The sequence below is a fragment of the Coenobita brevimanus genome, chromosome 33, assembly GCF_032717465.1.
Source record: "Coenobita brevimanus isolate Jiangsu-jjx chromosome 33, ASM3271746v2, whole genome shotgun sequence".
Lineage (NCBI taxonomy): Eukaryota > Metazoa > Arthropoda > Malacostraca > Decapoda > Coenobitidae > Coenobita > Coenobita brevimanus.
This window is the reverse complement of record NC_136986.1, coordinates 40,184,315-40,203,150: the sequence shown is the minus strand read 5'-3', so window position 1 is coordinate 40,203,150 and position 18,836 is coordinate 40,184,315. Positions and strand designations below refer to the sequence as shown.

General features: G+C 42.2%; 1 protein-coding gene across 1 annotated transcript; it reads left to right on the top strand.

Annotated features, from left to right (window-relative positions):
• Positions 1 to 5,375: 5,375 nt before the first annotated feature.
• Positions 5,376 to 5,990, top strand: LOC145395869 (tyrosyl-DNA phosphodiesterase 1-like). The gene has a single exon (XM_080269393.1). The coding sequence runs from the start codon at positions 5,376 to 5,378 to the stop codon at positions 5,988 to 5,990; it is 615 nt and encodes a 204-aa protein (XP_080125519.1).
• The last annotated feature ends 12,846 nt before the right edge of the window (positions 5,991 to 18,836 follow it).

Sequence of the window (18,836 nt, the reverse complement as noted above, 5' to 3'; positions counted from 1 at the left end):
TTGTGAAAAGAGGGGCCATATGAAAGTAGGGAGTCTTTTACAGCAGCACTCTGTTCATGTAACCTCACCCATTGTGGCCCAAATATCATCAATTGGGAGTTTGGGGCCTAGTGCACAATCATGGTTAAAGGGAGAGTGGGCAGCAAGTTTCTGGGGGTTAGATCAGGCCCCAGAGATGGACCGACCGGTTAAGATCATCTTCCTGAGTGAAGATGATGCGAGGAGTTGCACTGAAGGATGGCATGCAGGGTGTGGCCTGTTTCTCTCACAAGCAAAGTATGGTGTCCAAATGTGGAGCCAGTCTATACCACACGTGGCGAAGTGACAAAAAGAAGCTGACTCGTCACATGCCACACATCAAGACATATGCTCCCATCAGGGATGATAATGCTGCAGAGTACTTCATCTTCACCTCACACAACTTCTCCAAAGCGGCATGGGGGGGGGAGGTATCTGGTTGGTCCAGAATTACAATGCTCAGTTATCAGGTTGGTGTGCTGCTCCTACCAAAATTACTGACGGGCAGCAATACATTCAAGTTTGGATCCTCAGAAGAGCCGGCAACACTACCGCTGCCATATGATGTACCACTGACCCCATACCCAGTTGGAACAAAACCATACGTTTTGTATGTCACAAGGGATGCTGCATGGGGAGGTGCACCTAAATTCACTCCCTGCACGCTGACCCTGCCACTGACAAAACACCTGGTAATACTGCCCTGGCTCCGCAGCCCACGATGTTGACTCTCGGCACCGACGCAAGATAAATGGGATGACAGAAGCAGGGCACAGGCACAGGATGAATGACACGACTCCCCTGGACAAAACCACCCCACTGGATTATGATCAGATAAGTATTGGTAACATCATCACCAGAACAAGGCTAAACTGGTAGTCCTTTTACATAAGGTGGGTCAGAGTTTTGTGTTTTTATAGGCAAGTCTCTTCAGGGTGCTCATCATCCACTCACTCGAGGTAGTCCTGCTAAGGGTGTCTACCCTTTCCTTTCCTTTATCCTTCATCATCTGTCTTTGTTTCCTTCATTATTTCGTCTTCCTTCAGCCTACGGATGACTTTACACTTCCTCTTCTATCTGGTTATCCTTCATTCTTTCCCCTTCCTTCCGCCTATGGGTTACTCTAAACCGAGCTGTTGCCACAACCTGCTACTTCAAGTACGAGAGATGTGGCAATTGCACAGCAGCTGCCCTCAACCAGCAGCAATAACCAATACAGTCCTCCACAAGGACACAAGCTGCCCAGTCAACCTTTGTGGCACGACTGAGGGAAAGTGAGCCAGTTGGTTTGTTTATAAACCAAGTTTCCAGCAGACAAGCTGACCCTCAAAGCCTCACCTTTGCTGACTTGCTGAGTTCAGCAATGAGGACAGAGACTGAGTCGCTACAGTTCACCCATACCGTCGACATGGATTACCTGACTGAGGAGTACCGCGCTGCAGGAGTCCTCCCCCTCTCACTGATGGTCCTTTATTCGACATGTCTGACGAGCAAGACATACGAGCCAGCTGACCATCCACACATCACAGAAATTAAGGTCCGTCTGAGTAACATATGCGACCCACCACACTAAACTCACAATGTTTCGTTAAAAAGAAGGACTGAGGCTCGTCGTCCACACTCCCAACTTTGTGCCCAACCAGTTCATCAACGGCTTTCGGATCTCACCCCCGTTTCCTGCCCTGGAGGAAGGTGCACTAAGGACAGATGGGGAGTCAGTTACCAACTTTAAACAGGACCTCATAGACTACCTGCTCCCCCATCGGTTCTGCAATTGCTCCAGATGGGCAGAAATCGTAAGAAGCCATGACTTTTCAGCGTGCTGCGCTGCCCTCATTTGCAGCATCCCTTGGGACCACACAGACGAAGATTGTGAAAAGAGGGGCCATATGAAAGTAGGGAGTCTTTTACAGCAGCACTCTGTTCATGTAACCTCACCCATTGTGGCCCAAATATCATCAATTGGGAGTTTGGGGCCTAGTGCACAATCATGGTTAAAGGGAGAGTGGGCAGCAAGTTTCTGGGGGTTAGATCAGGCCCCAGGGATGGACCAACCGGTTAAGATCATCTTCCTGAGTGAAGATGATGCGAGGAGTTGCACTGAAGGATGGCATGCAGGGTGTGGCCTGTTTCTCTCACAAGCAAAGTATGGTGTCCAAATGTGGAGCCAGTCTATACCACACGTGGCGAAGTGACAAAAAGAAGCTGACTCGTCACATGCCACACATCAAGACATATGCTCCCATCAGGGATGATAATGCTGCAGAGTACTTCATCTTCACCTCACACAACTTCTCCAAAGCAGCATGAAGGGGGGGGGGGGGAGGTATCTGGTTGGTCCAGAATTACAATGCTCAGTTATCAGGTTGGTGTGCTGCTCCTACCAAAATTACTGACGGGCAGCAATACATTCAACTTTGGATCCTCAGAAGAGCCGGCAACACTACCGCTGCCATATGATGTACCACTGACCCCATACCCAGTTGGAACAAAACCATACGTTTTGTATGTCACAAGGGATGCTACATGGGGAGGTGCGCCTAAATTCACTCCCTGCACGCTGACCCTGCCACTGACAAAACACCTGGTAATACTGCCCTGGCTCCGCAGCCCACGATGTTGACTCTCGGCACCGACGCAAGATAAATGGGATGACAGAAGCAGGGCACAGGCACAGGATGAATGACACGACTCCCCTGGACAAAACCACCCCACTGGATTATGATCAGATAAGTATTGGTAACATCATCACCAGAACAAGGCTAAACTGGTAGTCCTTTTACATAAGGTGGGTCAGAGTTTTGTGTTTTTATAGGCAAGTCTCTTCAGGGTGCTCATCATCCACTCACTCGAGGTAGTCCTGCTAAGGGTGTCTACCCTTTCCTTTCCTTTATCCTTCATCATCTGTCTTTGTTTCCTTCATTATTTCGTCTTCCTTCAGCCTACGGATGACTTTACACTTCCTCTTCTATCTGGTTATCCTTCATTCTTTCCCCTTCCTTCCGCCTATGGGTTACTCTAAACCGAGCTGTTGCCACAACCTGCTACTTCAAGTACGAGAGATGTGGCAATTGCACAGCAGCTGTCCTCAACCAGCAGCAATAACCAATACAGTCCTCCACAAGGACACAAGCTGCCCAGTCAACCTTTGTGGCACGACTGAGGGAAAGTGAGCCAGTTGGTTTGTTTATAAACCAAGTTTCCAGCAGACAAGCTGACCCTCAAAGCCTCACCTTTGCTGACTTGCTGAGTTCAGCAATGAGGACAGAGACTGAGTCGCTACAGTTCACCCATACCGTCGACATGGATTACCTGACTGAGGAGTACCAGCTGCAGGAGTCCTCCCCCTCTCACTGATGGTCCTTTATTCGACACGTCTGACGAGCAAGACATACGAGCCAGCTGACCATCCACACATCACAGAAATTAAGGTCCGTCTGAGTAACATATGCGACCCACCACACTAAACTCACAATGTTTCGTTAAAAAGAAGGACTGAGGCTCGTCGTCCACACTCCCAACTTTGTGCCCAACCAGTTCATCAACGGCTTTCGGATCTCGCCCCCGTTTCCTGCCCTGGAGGAAGGTGCACTAAGGACAGATGGGGAGTCAGTTACCAACTTTAAACAGGACCTCATAGACTACCTGCTCCCCCATCGGTTCTGCAATTGCTCCAGATGGGCAGAAATCGTAAGAAGCCATGACTTTTCAGCGTGCTGCGCTGCCCTCATTTGCAGCATCCCTTGGGACCACACAGACGAAGATTGTGAAAAGAGGGGCCATATGAAAGTAGGGAGTCTTTTACAGCAGCACTCTGTTCATGTAACCTCACCCATTGTGGCCCAAATATCATCAATTGGGAGTTTGGGGCCTAGTGCACAATCATGGTTAAAGGGAGAGTGGGCAGCAAGTTTCTGGGGTTAGATCAGGCCCCAGGGATGGACCGACCGGTTAAGATCATCTTCCTGAGTGAAGATGATGCGAGGAGTTGCACTGAAGGATGGCATGCAGGGTGTGGCCTGTTTCTCTCACAAGCAAAGTATGGTGTCCAAATGTGGAGCCAGTCTATACCACACGTGGCGAAGTGACAAAAAGAAGCTGACTCGTCACATGCCATACATCAAGACATATGCTCCCATCAGGGATGATAATGCTGCAGTGTACTTCATCTTCACCTCACACAACTTCTCCAAAGCAGCATGAAGGGGGGGGGGAGGTATCTGGTTGGTCCAGAATTACAATGCTCAGTTATCAGGTTGGTGTGCTGCTCCTACCAAAATTACTGACTGGCAGCAATACATTCAACTTTGGATCCTCAGAAGAGCCGGCAACACTACCGCTGCCATATGATGTACCACTGACCCCATACCCAGTTGGAACAAAACCATACGTTTTGTATGTCACAAGGGATGCTGCATGGGGAGGTGCGCCTAAATTCACTCCCTGCACGCTGACCCTGCCACTGACAAAACACCTGGCAATACTGCCCTGGCTCCGCAGCCCACGATGGTGACTCTCGGCACCGACGCAAGATAAATGGGATGACAGAAGCAGGGCACAGGCACAGGATGAATGACACGACTCCCCTGGACAAAACCACCCCACTGGATTATGATCATATAAGTATTGGTAACATCATCACCAGAACAAGGCTAAACTGGTAGTCCTTTTACATAAGGTGGGTCAGAGTTTTGTGTTTTTATAGGCAAGTCTCTTCAGGGTGCTCACCATCCACTCACTCGAGGTAGTCCTGCTAAGGGTGTCTACCCTTTCCTTTCCTTTATCCTTCATCATCTGTCTTTGTTTCCTTCATTATTTCGTCATCCTTCAGCCTACGGATGACTTTACACTTCCTCTTCTATCTGGTTATCCTTCATTCTTTCCCCTTCCTTCCGCCTATGGGTTACTCTAAATAGAGTTGTTGCCACAACCTGCTACTTCAAGTACGAGAGATGTGGCAATTGCACAGCAGCTGCCCTCAACCAGCAGCAATAACCAATACAGTCCTCCACAAGGACACAAGCTGCCCAGTCAACCTTTGTGGCACGACTGAGGGACAGTAAGCCAGTTGGTTTGTTTATAAACCAAGTTTCCAGCAGACAAGTTGACCCTCTAAGCATCACCTTTCCTGAGTTCAGCAATGAGGACAGAGACTGAGTCGCCACAGTTCACCCGTACCATCGACATGGATTACCTAACTGAGGAGTACCGCGCTGCAGGAGTCCTCCCCCTCTCACTGATGGTCCTTTATTCGACACGTTTAACGAGCAAGATATACGAGCCGGCTGACCATCCACACATCACAGAAATTAAGGTCCGTCTGAGTAACATATACGACCCACCACACTAAACTCACAATGTTTCGTTACAAAGAAGGACCGAGGCTCGTCGTCCACACTTCCAACTTTTTGCCCAACCAGTTCATCAACGGCTTTCGGATCTCGCCCCTGTTTCCTGCCCTGGAGGAAGGTGCACCAAGGACAGATGGGGAGTCAGTTACCAACTTTAAACAGGACCTCATAGACTACCTGCTCCCCTATCGGTTCTGCAATTGCTCCAGATGGGCAGAAATCGTAAGAAGCCATGACTTCTCAGCGTGCAGCGCTGCCCTCATTTGCAGCATCCCTGGGGACCACACAGACGAATATTGTGAAAAGAGGGGCCATATGAAAGTAGGGAGTCTTTTACAGCAGCACTCTGTTCATGTAACCTCACCCATTGTGGCCCAAATATCATCAATTGGGAGTTTGGGGCCTAGTGCACAATCATGGTTAAAGGGAGAGTGGGCAGCAAGTTTCTGGGGGTTAGATCAGGCCCCAGGGATGGACCGACCGGTTAAGATCATCTTCCTGAGTGAAGATGATGCGAGGAGTTGCAATGAAGGATGGCATGCAGGATGTGGCCTGTTTCTCTCACAAGCAAAGTATGGTGTCCAAACGTGGAGCCAGTCTATACCACACGTGGCGAAGTGACAAAAAGAAGCTGACTCGTCACATGCCACACATCAAGACATATGCTCCCATCAGGGATGATACTGCTGCAAAGTACTTCATCTCCACCTCACACAACTTCTCCAAAGCAGCATGTGTAAATTTATCCCACACAAAATAGCCAAATGCAGTAAACCGGCGGTGGCTCAATCTGTAGAGGTGGCCTGCCATTCTAACACACCCAGGTTCAAATCCCTGCTGGGGCAGGGAGCAGTTTAAGGATTTGAGTTTTATTAAATCAGGCTTTACTGATCTACCAGAAGACCCGCCGACATGTCGTAAAAATACCCCCGCTAATACTAATACACCAGTCCTGTATGAGACAGCCCTAGCATGTATTCAATATGGATGGTGGGTGTTATCGCCGAAGTGGTGACATGTAGAGGTGTATGGTATATAGGAGGACTGCTGGGCCTTGATAGCAGGCTGTGAAACCTATGCGCAGAGTCAAAAAAAAAAAAAAAAAAAGTTTCAAATTATTTCAATCTGAACACATTATTAGTATGGTACAATTCTGCATCTATCACCACCATAATCATTATCAATCACAATCATCATGTTTGAATTTTTCCTCTATATAATTCTTCCATTTATACTACTATCATCATCATTGTGCAGCCATCTTGGGATACACATGCATTAAAGCAGCGCTCTGCATATCCAAGTGTTTCAACAACAAGCTTGAGTGAAGATCGGTTTGAAAGTGAACAGATCAGTGTATAAGAGTCGCAGACATATTTCCCCCGTGTAAAGTATTTAAATAGATTTCATGTAAAAGTTTTAGAGCGGGTTAAAGGTGTAAAGCGTTCGCGTGTTCCTTTGTTTACATATATCGCCACCCTCCACATCGTATTCCTGTCCTTTCCCGCCGTTATTTCTGGTCTCAGGCATATTATAGTTTATTTTCCCGCAGATCAAGGTCAGTTAGAACGATATCTAACAAACAGATTATCTTTTCTCACTAGTAAATGGTGTAGTGAACTGAGAGTGTATTTACCTACCAGCTCTCTTTGTTTTTGTTCCCACTTTAAAGTCTAATGTAACAAATACTAACTAAGTTGCTTGCTAGTTTAGTGCAAGTGAATAGCACTGTCTTCTATATAGAGTAACAACAGTGTGATTGATGTTACACCAGTGAAATAGTTTTTGCACTACAAACCGTTGTTCACTGAGTGAAGCCAGGTGTTTATTTTTGATTTCTCCCCAACATTCCATTGTTATTTTCTTTTTTCCTTTTTTCTCCCAGTGAATCAGTTTATGGTGTACTTCCACAATACATGGTAAGCTAGATTATACCATAGCAAGTAGATTTTCTTTTCATTTTACACAGTTCATGATAGCAGATTTTCTACTTTTTTTACACTGGTAAAAGAATCCATGTAGGTTGGGTTGTGCTATAGCAGGTGGATTTTCTATTCTTTTTATACTGGTAAAGGAAGATAGTTTATAAAAAGTAAGTGAATCTCCCTAGAAATTCAATATTTCATTTATAGAGTAAATTGTCCATTTTTAACAACATCCCTTAACCAGTTGTATATTATTTTTATTTTCAGTTGTTCACTGAGAGAAGCTAGGTTTTTATTTTGATTTTTTCCCCAACATTCCATTGTTATTTTTTTGTTTTTCCTTTTTCTCCAGTGAATCAGTGTATGGTGTATTACCACAATTCATGGTAAGCTAGATCATGCCATAGCAAGTAGATTCTCTTTTCATTTTACACAGTTCATGGTAAGGTAGGTTGTACCATAGCAAGCAGATTTTCTGTTCTTTTTACACTGGTAAAAGAATTCATGTAGGTTGGATTGTGCCATAGCAGGTAGATTTTCTATTCTTTTATACTGGTAAAGGAAGATAATATATAAAAAGTACGTGAATCTCCCTAGAAATTCAATATTTCATATATAGAGTAAATTGACCATTTGTAACAACATCCATTAACCAGTTGCATATTATTTTTTATGTGTGTGGGATTGTGGAAATATTGCTGCAAAATGCCATCTAACCTGAAGGTCTCCCAGGAGTGTTCTGGTCGCTTTGCGGCTCAGTATTTCTCGAATTACTTTTCGACGCCTGTGTGCAAACTATGCATCTTGAGAAGAGATCTAGAAAATGGTTTAGCTGAATCACAGAGAAATTACAGGGAACTCAAGGCAGAGTTTGAGACACTGAAAGAGTTTGTAGTGGCAAATGTAGGAGTCAGCAACAGCACTCGAGAAGGAAGAAGCGTACAAACTGAGCTCATACAAGCCCCTGCCCGTCAGGCAGTTACAAATAATAGTGTATCAGTAACTTCCTCACCCAGCGATTCAGTACGTTACTCGCAAAGCGAAGTCCCCTTTACTATGGTATGAAATGGTGCAAAAACCGGAAAAGATACAAGGAAGCATCTTCCCCATAACTACGTATAATTGCTGCCAGATCCTTGCCGAAGAGGTTAATGAGACAGAAGAAACTAGGCTTATTGGGGACTCTATTGTACGCAGTCAGCTGGAGGAATTTTGTGGACGCGCCCCCATCAGCAGAAAGAGGTACTGTTTTCCAGGAGGTGGACTATGTGATATCACAGAAGCCTGCGATGAGGTCACAAAAGACGCAAATGATCAAACTCTATACGTTATCCATGTTGGTACAAATGATCTGAAGCGCAGTAGGTCAGAGGAATTGCTAGCAAAGTATCATGAAATGATCAAACGATTCAAAACTAAGTCCACCAATGTGATAATATCTGGTATACTCCCAAGGATCAAGGCAGAAAATAGTTTCTATGATAAGGCCTTCAGCACAAATAACCGGCTCAAATCTCTCTGCACGCAAGAGGGAATCGACTCTGTCAATCTGTGGGACCAGTTTTATGAGCAACATACTATATTCCAGAAAGATGGTCTCCATTTGAACTCAGTAGGAGCGGCACTGCTAGGTAGACTTTTACACTATAAAGTCGCCCTCTTCAGATCAAAAAACACGGCACGTCCAGGAACAGTAACCTTAACGTAAATACCCACAAAGTCAGATCACCAACTGTTTGGAACGGAATTAGAGTCTGCTATGTTAACGCATGTAGTCTACGTAACAAGTTTGAGGATTTAGAATCTCTAATTTACCTAGAAAATTATGACATCATTGGCATCACAGAGTCCTAGATTAACACATCTGACCGTGACTTTCTCATTAACAGGGTACAATATTTTCAGTTGTGAGCGACCACATCGAGCTGGTGGCGGTGTTTTATTTTACTATATATGAAAACTAGTCTCCATCCCCTTGTGCTATCCAAACCCAGTATTACCAACATAGATGCCAGTTATGTTCAGCTAAGTACTAATTCACACAAAATAAATATATGTCTCATCTATCGTCCTCCAGCACAGTCAACTGAGAGACGAAAAACTTTATGATCAAATTGCGGAAATTTGTTGTCAAGAGGATAGCGTAATTTTTGGAGACTTTAACCTACCGGTAACAAAGTGGGGTGAACCACTGACGGCACACTCAGGACAAGAGCTTTATATGAATCTTCAAGAAAGCGCCCTTTCCCTACACGTAGAATACCCAACGAGAGGAAACAATATCCTAGACATCATCTTGACTACAAATGATAACCTAGTCAACAACGTTGAAATAGGACCCGAGTTTAATTCCAGTGATCATCGAACTATAGTTTAATATTACTACTGAAAAAGTAAAAGAAACGGAGAGCAAAGAAAAGGTCCCAGATTATCGTAGAGCTAATTTCAACAGGCTCAGAGCGCTACTTGCAACTGCAGATTGGAATCAAATGTCTGAAACCGATGACATAAACCAAGCATGGGAAATATTCACCAAAAAATTTAATGAAGTGGTAAAGTCATGTGTGCCACTACGTAACAGACGTCCAGCTGGAAATAGTAAACCAAAGTGGTGGTCCAGTTAAATAAAAAGTAACTTAATAGCCAAAAAACAGGCATACCATAAATATAAAGCTACACAAAATAATGATGATAAATTACAGTACGATAATCTACGCCACATATCGAAAAGACATTAAACAAAGCAAAAGAGCACTGGAGATCCACATTGCTAATATGGTACGTGCAAATCAAATCCTAAAGAATTTTACAGTTACATTAGAAAGAAAAAGGTTATGACTACATCAATAGGCCCTCTAGAAACAAACAATGGCAAACACACTGAAAATGAGGTCGAAATGGCAAACATTCTTAATGATTACTTTGCGTCTGTTTTTACAGTAGAAAACACCACCAGAAACCTACTGTTACCCACAAACCAAGCAAATAGCACAGTTCTTAGTAACTATCCTATCCATAATAACGATATCCTTTCAGCCATAAATAGTACGGACATAAACAAAACCCCTGGCCCCGATAAAATATCACAGAGAATTCTCAAAGAAGCAAAACATGAGTTACTGCTGCCACTCTCTGTCTTATTCATTAAATCATTAAGTACTGGGAAAGTTCCACGCGCATGGAAACTAGCAAATGTAACACCAATTTTCAAAAAAGGAAATGAGTCGCACCCAGGAAATTACAGACCAATCAGCTTAACATCAGTAGTGTGCAAGTTAATGGAAAAAATCATAAGAGATAAAACAGTTAATTATCTAGAAGAAAATAATATAATTAAAGACTCGCAACATGGATTCAGACATCATGGTTCATGCTTAACAAACTTACTGGACTTCTTCCATGATGTTTACAAATCATACGATGACTCAAGAGCAGTAGATATAATTTACCTCGACTTTCAGAAAGCATTTGACACTGTCCCTCACAAGCGTCTCATGAGAAAAATAGAAGCACATGGAATAAAAGGAAAGACGCAAAAATGGTTACAAGACTGGGCGTCAGACCGAAATCAGCGAGTTGTAATAAACGGAAAGAAATCCAAATGGCGTAATGTGATCAGCAGCGTTCCCCAAGGCTCAGTACTTGGACCGATACTTTTTATTATCCATATACAGTAAATGACATTGATGAGGGTCTAAATTGTAAAGTATCCAAATTTGCAGATGATACTAAAATAACCAGTAAAGTCACTTCAAAATTACAGTGGCAGCAGTTACAAAATGACCTTAATACTTCAGCAAGCTGGGCAGAAAAATGGCAAATGAAATTCAACACAGAAAAATGTAAAGTACTTCATATTGGAAGTAACAATGTCCATGCAAATTACAAAATGAACAATATTCAGTTATCAAGTACAGACAGTGAAAAGGATCTTGGTGTGATAATATCAAATGACCTAAAACCAAGCAAGCAGTGTACCGATGCGGTTAAAATTGCAAACAAGCTAGTGGGTTTTATTGGAAGAACTTTCGAGTTTAAATCGGAAAAAGTCATACTTGCCTTGTACAACTCGCTAGTGCGCCCCCATCTTGAGTATTGTGTGCAATTCTGGTCTCCGTACTACAGAATGGACATTGAAAAATTAGAGAAAATTCAGCGAAGAATCACAAAAATGATACCACGACTTAGAAACAAACCATATGAGGAACGCCTTGAAGAACTTAAATTATTTGGCCTAACAAAGCGCAGGTTAAGAGGGGACCTTATTGAAGTTTTCAAAATCATGAAGGGATATGACAACTTAGACATGAATAAATATTTTGATATAGACCGGTCGAGTCAAACCAGAAGTAATGGCTGCAAAATCATGGGAAAGCGATTCCAATCCCACGAAGCAAAATACTTCTTCTTTAACAGAGTTGTAAATATCTGGAACAGATTACCCTCAGATACCATGAACAGTATCTCAATTGAGACATTCAAAAACAAATTAGACAAGTATTTGCACGAAAATCCTCAGCTGACTCTTTTTCTGTCCGAATAACTTGCTTTTATAGCTACGGTACATATAAGTTCATGCCCCTTTAGTCTACAAGACACCCCGTAAACAATGTACCCGTACATAGTGTTGCGTCACGATATTATACATTTTCAATTTATTCGGTGCAAAGAAAGCAATATAAGTGCAGATTAGGATCTGCACAGATAACCCCGAGTTAACGGTCACTACTCTTACTTTTGACCTGTGATGGGCTGTGGATCACTAAGGGTCCATGTTAGTCAAGTGACCACCATCGGGATTTTTTAAATGTACCAGGGGTCACTGCTTCAGGATGAAACTTGTGTACTTGTCCCATATGGGAGAGTTCCCTGTCTCAGTGGAGTGAATGGAGCTAGTGCCTGATTGACTGCTGCCTACCTTAAAAGCGCCAGGCAAGGCTGCCGCACCACCCCTAAAGATCCACACTGTGCAGTGTGTAGCTTCCACGTTATGTCCACAGACTTCCCATTAACTCAATGTAACCGGTTTATAATGTCATGTCGTAACTATTATTTTATTTGTTTACTTTCTCTTTCAGGTTACTCTATCGGGTAGCTTATAGATAAAGTATTATAGAATGTGACTTTTCCTTTCCAGTGTTTCCTATAAAATTTCCATGTCAGTTTTTCCATGCTGCATGGTGGTTTTCCTCACTTTTTCCTGGAGGGTTTGGTGGCGGGGGGAGCCTTCTTGCTTTACTATCCTTATCCTTCAACATGTAGAGTTAGATCTTGTAGTCATAGTTTTCTCTAACAAGCAGCCTCGAAAGGACCATAAGGTCTGTTGCTGTTTGCTTTCCTGTGTAATCATCATCACCACCACCACCATCATCAATCACTATCATCATGTTTCTGTTTCAATTTATCCACTCTATACAACTTTTCCATTTATACTACTATCATGATCATCATCAATTACACTCATGATGTTTCAGTTTTTCCTCACGATATAATTCTCCCACTTAAACTACTATCATCACCATCATCATTCACTATCATCACGTTTCAATTTTTCCTCTCTATATAATTCTTCCATTTACACTAGTATTATTATTATCATCATCATCATCATCATCATCATCATCATCATCATCACCACCACCACCATCATCAATCATCACCATCATGTTTCAATTTTTCCTCTCTAATTCTTCCACTTACACTATCATCATCACCACCACCACCATTACCATCATCAATCATTATCATCATGTTTCAATTTTTCCTCTCTAATTCTTCCACTTATACTATCACCACCACCACCACCACCATCACCATCATCAATCATTATCATCATGTTTCAATTTTTCCTCTCTAATTCTTCCACTTATACTATCATCATCATCATCATCATCATCAATCACTATCATCACATTTCAATTTTTACACTATTTCTCTCATTTATACTACTATTATCACCACCATGCTTCTGTTCCCTTCACTCTATACACAACACCAATACAGGACAGTCGTGCCTTTGACTAGTAACCAAGGACACTCACTCCCACCTCAAAACTAAGGCTCACTGAACAGCATGGAACCACGACAGCAATAAAGTTGTCCCAGTGTTCCAGTCCCATCGGATGAAGAGAACTTCTGCCATCTCCCTGCTGATGCCTGATTGTGGCGTACTGCTTGTCGATGAAAGACGGCAAAACGACCCCCTGGACTTGAACGCCTCTGGGCCATTTCTGGTTGTAGCGCCTCCCCCACTTGAACATCAGGCTTCCACCCCTTCACTTGCACATCTGAAAGAGCTGGTAATCATTAATAACTGTGACAACGCATGTTACACTCAATTCATCATCGTCATCATTACCACTACTGTCATCACCCCAACCTCTTTCCCATATTACCATCAAAATAACCTTATCTCTTCATCATCATCACCATCATTATCACCTCAACCCCTTTCCCACATTACCATCCCATTAACCTTAACTATTATCATTCAAGGCTAAATCAAACATCAGTCCCATCATCATCATCATCCCTTTTCCCACCTAAGGATGAGGTAAGGTAGGGTCCGGAGACCAAGAAAAAATCTGACAGAAAGATCCGCTTATCAATGTCCAAATGAGAAGGTGGTGGCCAAGTTGCTAGGGAGGGGATCCACTGTTCTAATGGATGCAGGTTTGATTCCTGACTACCGTAAAATCCAGGGACATGTCGTAATACACCCCTGCTGATACCGATACATATGTCCTGTATGAGAAAGCCATAGTATGTATTCAATACAGACGGTGTTAGTGTCCAAGTCTGCTAATACCAATACAGTACGCCAGTCCTGTATGAGACAGTGCTGGCATGTATTCAATATGGACAGTAGGCTGTGTCGATGCAGTGACATCATAAAAACACTCCTGCTAATACCAGTGGCGTCACCAGGGGTCAGATTTTGGGGGGGCTGTAGCCCTGGTGTAGGTAGAAGGGGGGGGGACGCTGTAAGCCCCCCGGAAAATTTTTCGGAAATTGAGCAGTTTTAGGGGAATTTTTGAGGCCTATGGATGAAGAAAAAGTAAAATAAGGTCTCACAGAATATTAATAAGAAACTTATAGGACACAAGAATATTAATGGGCCTATTACCAGGTATCAGTAAACCTTATGATATAATGTGTACAAGGTAAATGTATAAAGCTTTTTTTCAGATAATAGTTTTTCTTCAATTGCTAGTATTATGTGGTATCAAAACGGTTTCTTAGTCTTACCATATAAAATTTGATATATCAAAGAAGCTCTTTATTCAATCCATATAGATATAATTGCCAAGATTTATCTTCCATTACCGGTACTGTGAGAGGAAAACAAAGACATCCACAATAAAACAAAAATTATAAAATAGATCTCGTGCCGGTTCTTCAGCAGGTATATCAAGGTTATCACTTGTGCTGGGCGGTGGCTAAAAAAATGAGAAAATATAAATTTTACAGAGAGAGAATGAGAGAGAGTGAGTTTTAGCCTACTTTCCCACTCTGTACGTTTAGGACAATATATTTGCAACAATGAGAAATAGCCTAGGCCTAACCAATTTAAAAATAAATCAATGATAAAAATCCTGGCCTAAGCTTCATAAAATGACTACTGAAAAAGTTTGATATAGGGCTACTTACACATGTCTGAATGGGTTCAGCTTTGGGGTTATCTGGGGTTGCTTCTGGCACCTCATTCCCAATAACAGCCACTTTTTCTTGGCACTCATCTGAGTCATCTTTGGAGGTGCGGGTGCGAAAAAATTTCCTTATGTCACCCTGTCCCTGAAGATTTTTAGATGACCTTTTCATCACTTGAGTGGCTGCTGGCTGATATCTGCAAATATATTATTGTAGAATAGCCTATAAAAGGGAAATGACATTCAGTTCCGACAGTCGAGTGTCGACTGAACCAAGTACTGCTGACTCTTTGTACAGAGTATAGGCTAGATCTCATATCTGTAAAAACAAAAACGAACAGGTAAAGTGAGGTGGCTAGCAATATACCGGAACGTAGTAACGTCTATACAGCCACTGAAACCAATACATTCAAATAAAACCGAAAACAACACAGGATTTAGCCACAGTTCACAGACACTTATCAATGTAAACAAACATTCCGAGTTACGATACTCTGAACATTCGAATTTGTGAAAAATTGCATAGATCAGATATTTTTGACTGCATAATCCAATTTTAAAGTTCCGTGATTAAAATAACCATATTATATATTGTAAATATATAATAAGTCTGATAAATGAAATACAATCTTACATTCTTTGTGCAATAAATATATTTAAATGAAAACCAAGCTTGGAAAAAGTATATGGGCAACTAATATATTATAACTTATGATTTGAGTCATAGGTTTACGTAAATTGTGAATAACTGATCACATTACATAACTATAAATAATACTGTATTAAACTAATATGGATGCACGAATAAAAGTGGATTGGCGGTAGGGGGTTGGGGGTTTTGCTAGGTGGGTCAATGCCGAACTGCAAGCATACTATTTAAGGTGGTGATTTTTTATTATTATTATTTTGGGGGGCTGCAATTTTTTGGGGGCTGAGTCCTTGATTTGGGGGGCTAAGCCCCCCTAGCCCCCCCCTGGTGACGCCACTGGCTAATACCAATATACCAAACCTGTATACAGTACTATACACCAAAGCCACCATTAGGTATTAAAGGCCAATGCATGTAAGCATATTGGTGCCTTTATAAACGACACAATAAACGATATGATGTTACCACTACCACTGTCAGTTTGAAAGTGGTGGTAGTGTCCTGCAGGTGCCGCCAGCCATACAATAATGTAATGGAAACATGGATATAATATGGCATTGCTAGCAACACTTGTTGGAAATATCCTCAAACGAAGAAGTATTCAAGTAATCCCTCAATTATCCAACACAACTAAGCCAAAGGCATGTTTAGATAGTGGATCATGGACTTCTCCCTTGTCTCCCCTTCGTACATACCCTCTTTGAAAGCCATTGTAAAAGGCCACTGCAGTACACTGAACAACACTTAGACCTTGTGTTTTACACTATTCTATCTGGTCATGCAGACCTACACAGTATACCACAGCCAAGCAATTACCATGGTCACGCAGACCCATCAACCAAGGAAAAGCAATCACCACTGAAGGGCAACACCCAAAAGTACCATGAAAATAAACATGAAAAACTGGCCCAGCCGGGCAAATATGTTCACTCTGCCATAATTTCCACCCCAGACGCAAGTATTCTGTCCAGATATAAAGGAAAAATGTATGAATAATGGTTCTGAACAGCCAGATCACAGCATCTGGATAATGGATTGTTTGGATAATGGATGTCCGGAAAAGAGAGATTACAGTAAAATTTAAACAAGTGTACAAAATTCAGCCTATGTCTCTTCCTGACACCCAATACAATAACCTCTCAAATAAAGCCAGGGTTAAGTTCCTGGAGAGGTCGCGTTAGTTAAAAATGCGTTTTCTTAAACATAATTTTCCCATAAGAAACAATAGTAATACTGGGGGTTACGTTCCTGGACTCTGGGAAAGTCCACCCATTTGGGGAGTTATGCTACTCTAAACTTACATGCAACAATATTAATTTGAAGGAAAATCCACATAAAAAACAAAAACGGTATATCTGGGGAGAATCCATCCGTCCATCCATCATCCAATCCTACACTGCCCCAAGAGGAGCATAGGAGCCTGGGGCTAAGCAGTTGGTCTCGACATTTAAGATGAGAGTGACCAGCCTCACTCATCCCTGAGTGGCATTACATGAGCAATCAACCCCAACCACCCCTTGGATATAAACCTTCACCGGCTCAATCCAACTGGAGCGTAATAATACCCACTTAACCACCAGGTGCCAAAATTTGGTTATATGGTTACCATCCAGCGAAGTAAATGGTTTCCTGGTGTACAGGAAACCATCTGGCTTGTCACTCAGTGTAGAGTCACCCACAGGCAGAAGGAAGAGGAAAGAATGAAGGAATGAAAGACAGAAGAGGGAGTGTAAAGTCACCTGCAGGCAGAAGGACAAGGAAAGAATGAAGGAAAGAACGACAGAAGATGGAAGGAAAGAAGGATGGTGGAGAGGACAGGGCAGACACCCGAGAGCAGCACTACATTGAGTGAGTGGATAGTGAGTGCCCCCACGTACCAAAAACAAAAAGGTGTAAGAAGCAAAATAAATCGCTGGGGAAAAGGTGTTTAGGATTTATATAGCACAGAGGACAAAAGATGAAATAATCAGGTGACCAGATTTACTGGAGCCAAAAGCGGGACATTATCACGTATCTATCTATCTAATATATATATATATATATATATATATATATATATATATATATATATATATATATAGCGTTGCACCCCACCGTGAGGCTGCTAATCAAACACTAACGTCTCAAACGAACAATGCGAACATACGTCCTGTACGGTGAATGGACCGACCAAAGTTACCGGTTAGTGAGTATTACATTATTAACAATTCGGTATTTCATTTGGTTTGGATTATGCATAATTCTGCAGATTCATCCTAATTTCATAAAAGGAGGTCATTTTATATCTAATGTAACAGCAATTTTCTAAAAGCGGGACATTTAAGATACTTTCTTAAAAAAGCGGGACATTTTAGTCTCAATTTAAAATGCGGAACAGACGCCAAAAAAGCGGGACTGTCCAGCCTAAAAACGGGACTCTGGTCACCTTATGTAAAAGCAAAATAAATCGCTGAGGAAAAGATGTTTAGAAGGATTTATATGGCACAGAGGACAAAAATATGTAATAAGCAACATAAATCGCTGAGGAAAAGATGTTCAGAAGGATTTATATGGCGCAGCGGACAAAGTGTAATAAGCAAAATAAATCGCTGAGGTAAAGGTGTCAGGGACTAGGGCCGAAGAGTATTTAGATTTTGAATTTCATTATTAATGCATATAATAATTCAATCTAATATACAGAATAAATCGCTTAGGGACAATTGTTACGGTACTTGCAAATTTGACGTGAATGGCACGCGACGGGGCTGCCAGACGCTCCGATTCCCGCGCCAAAAACACACAACTTTAGGAAATTACGTAATACCTTTTCCTAAGTGATTTATTCTGCATCGTTACACCTCAGTATACGCTTGTGCTAGTGATGTAAATGAGTGAGTGAGTGAGAGAGAGAGAGGAGAATTAGTGTTACACAAGAGAATGTTAAGGTGTAATATGCAAAATAAATCGCAAACGAGCAAGTGTTCCGATACCTTCATAAAAGTACTATAAGATGGAAAAGATGAATACTCAAAATAATGCTATGGTGCTGCGCGGTACGCTAAGGTATAATCAAAATAAATCGCTAAGTAGGTATTGTTACGAGGCCTCATTTAGAGTAATATACGATAAGAAAAAAAAAATAAGTAATAACAATAATAATAATAATGAGGATGAAGTGGTCCCGCGCGGTACGACATGTTTTCCGATTCTTGGCGCGCTCTCCCTCTCTCTCTCTCTCTCCCTCCTCTCTCACTGTCACACTACC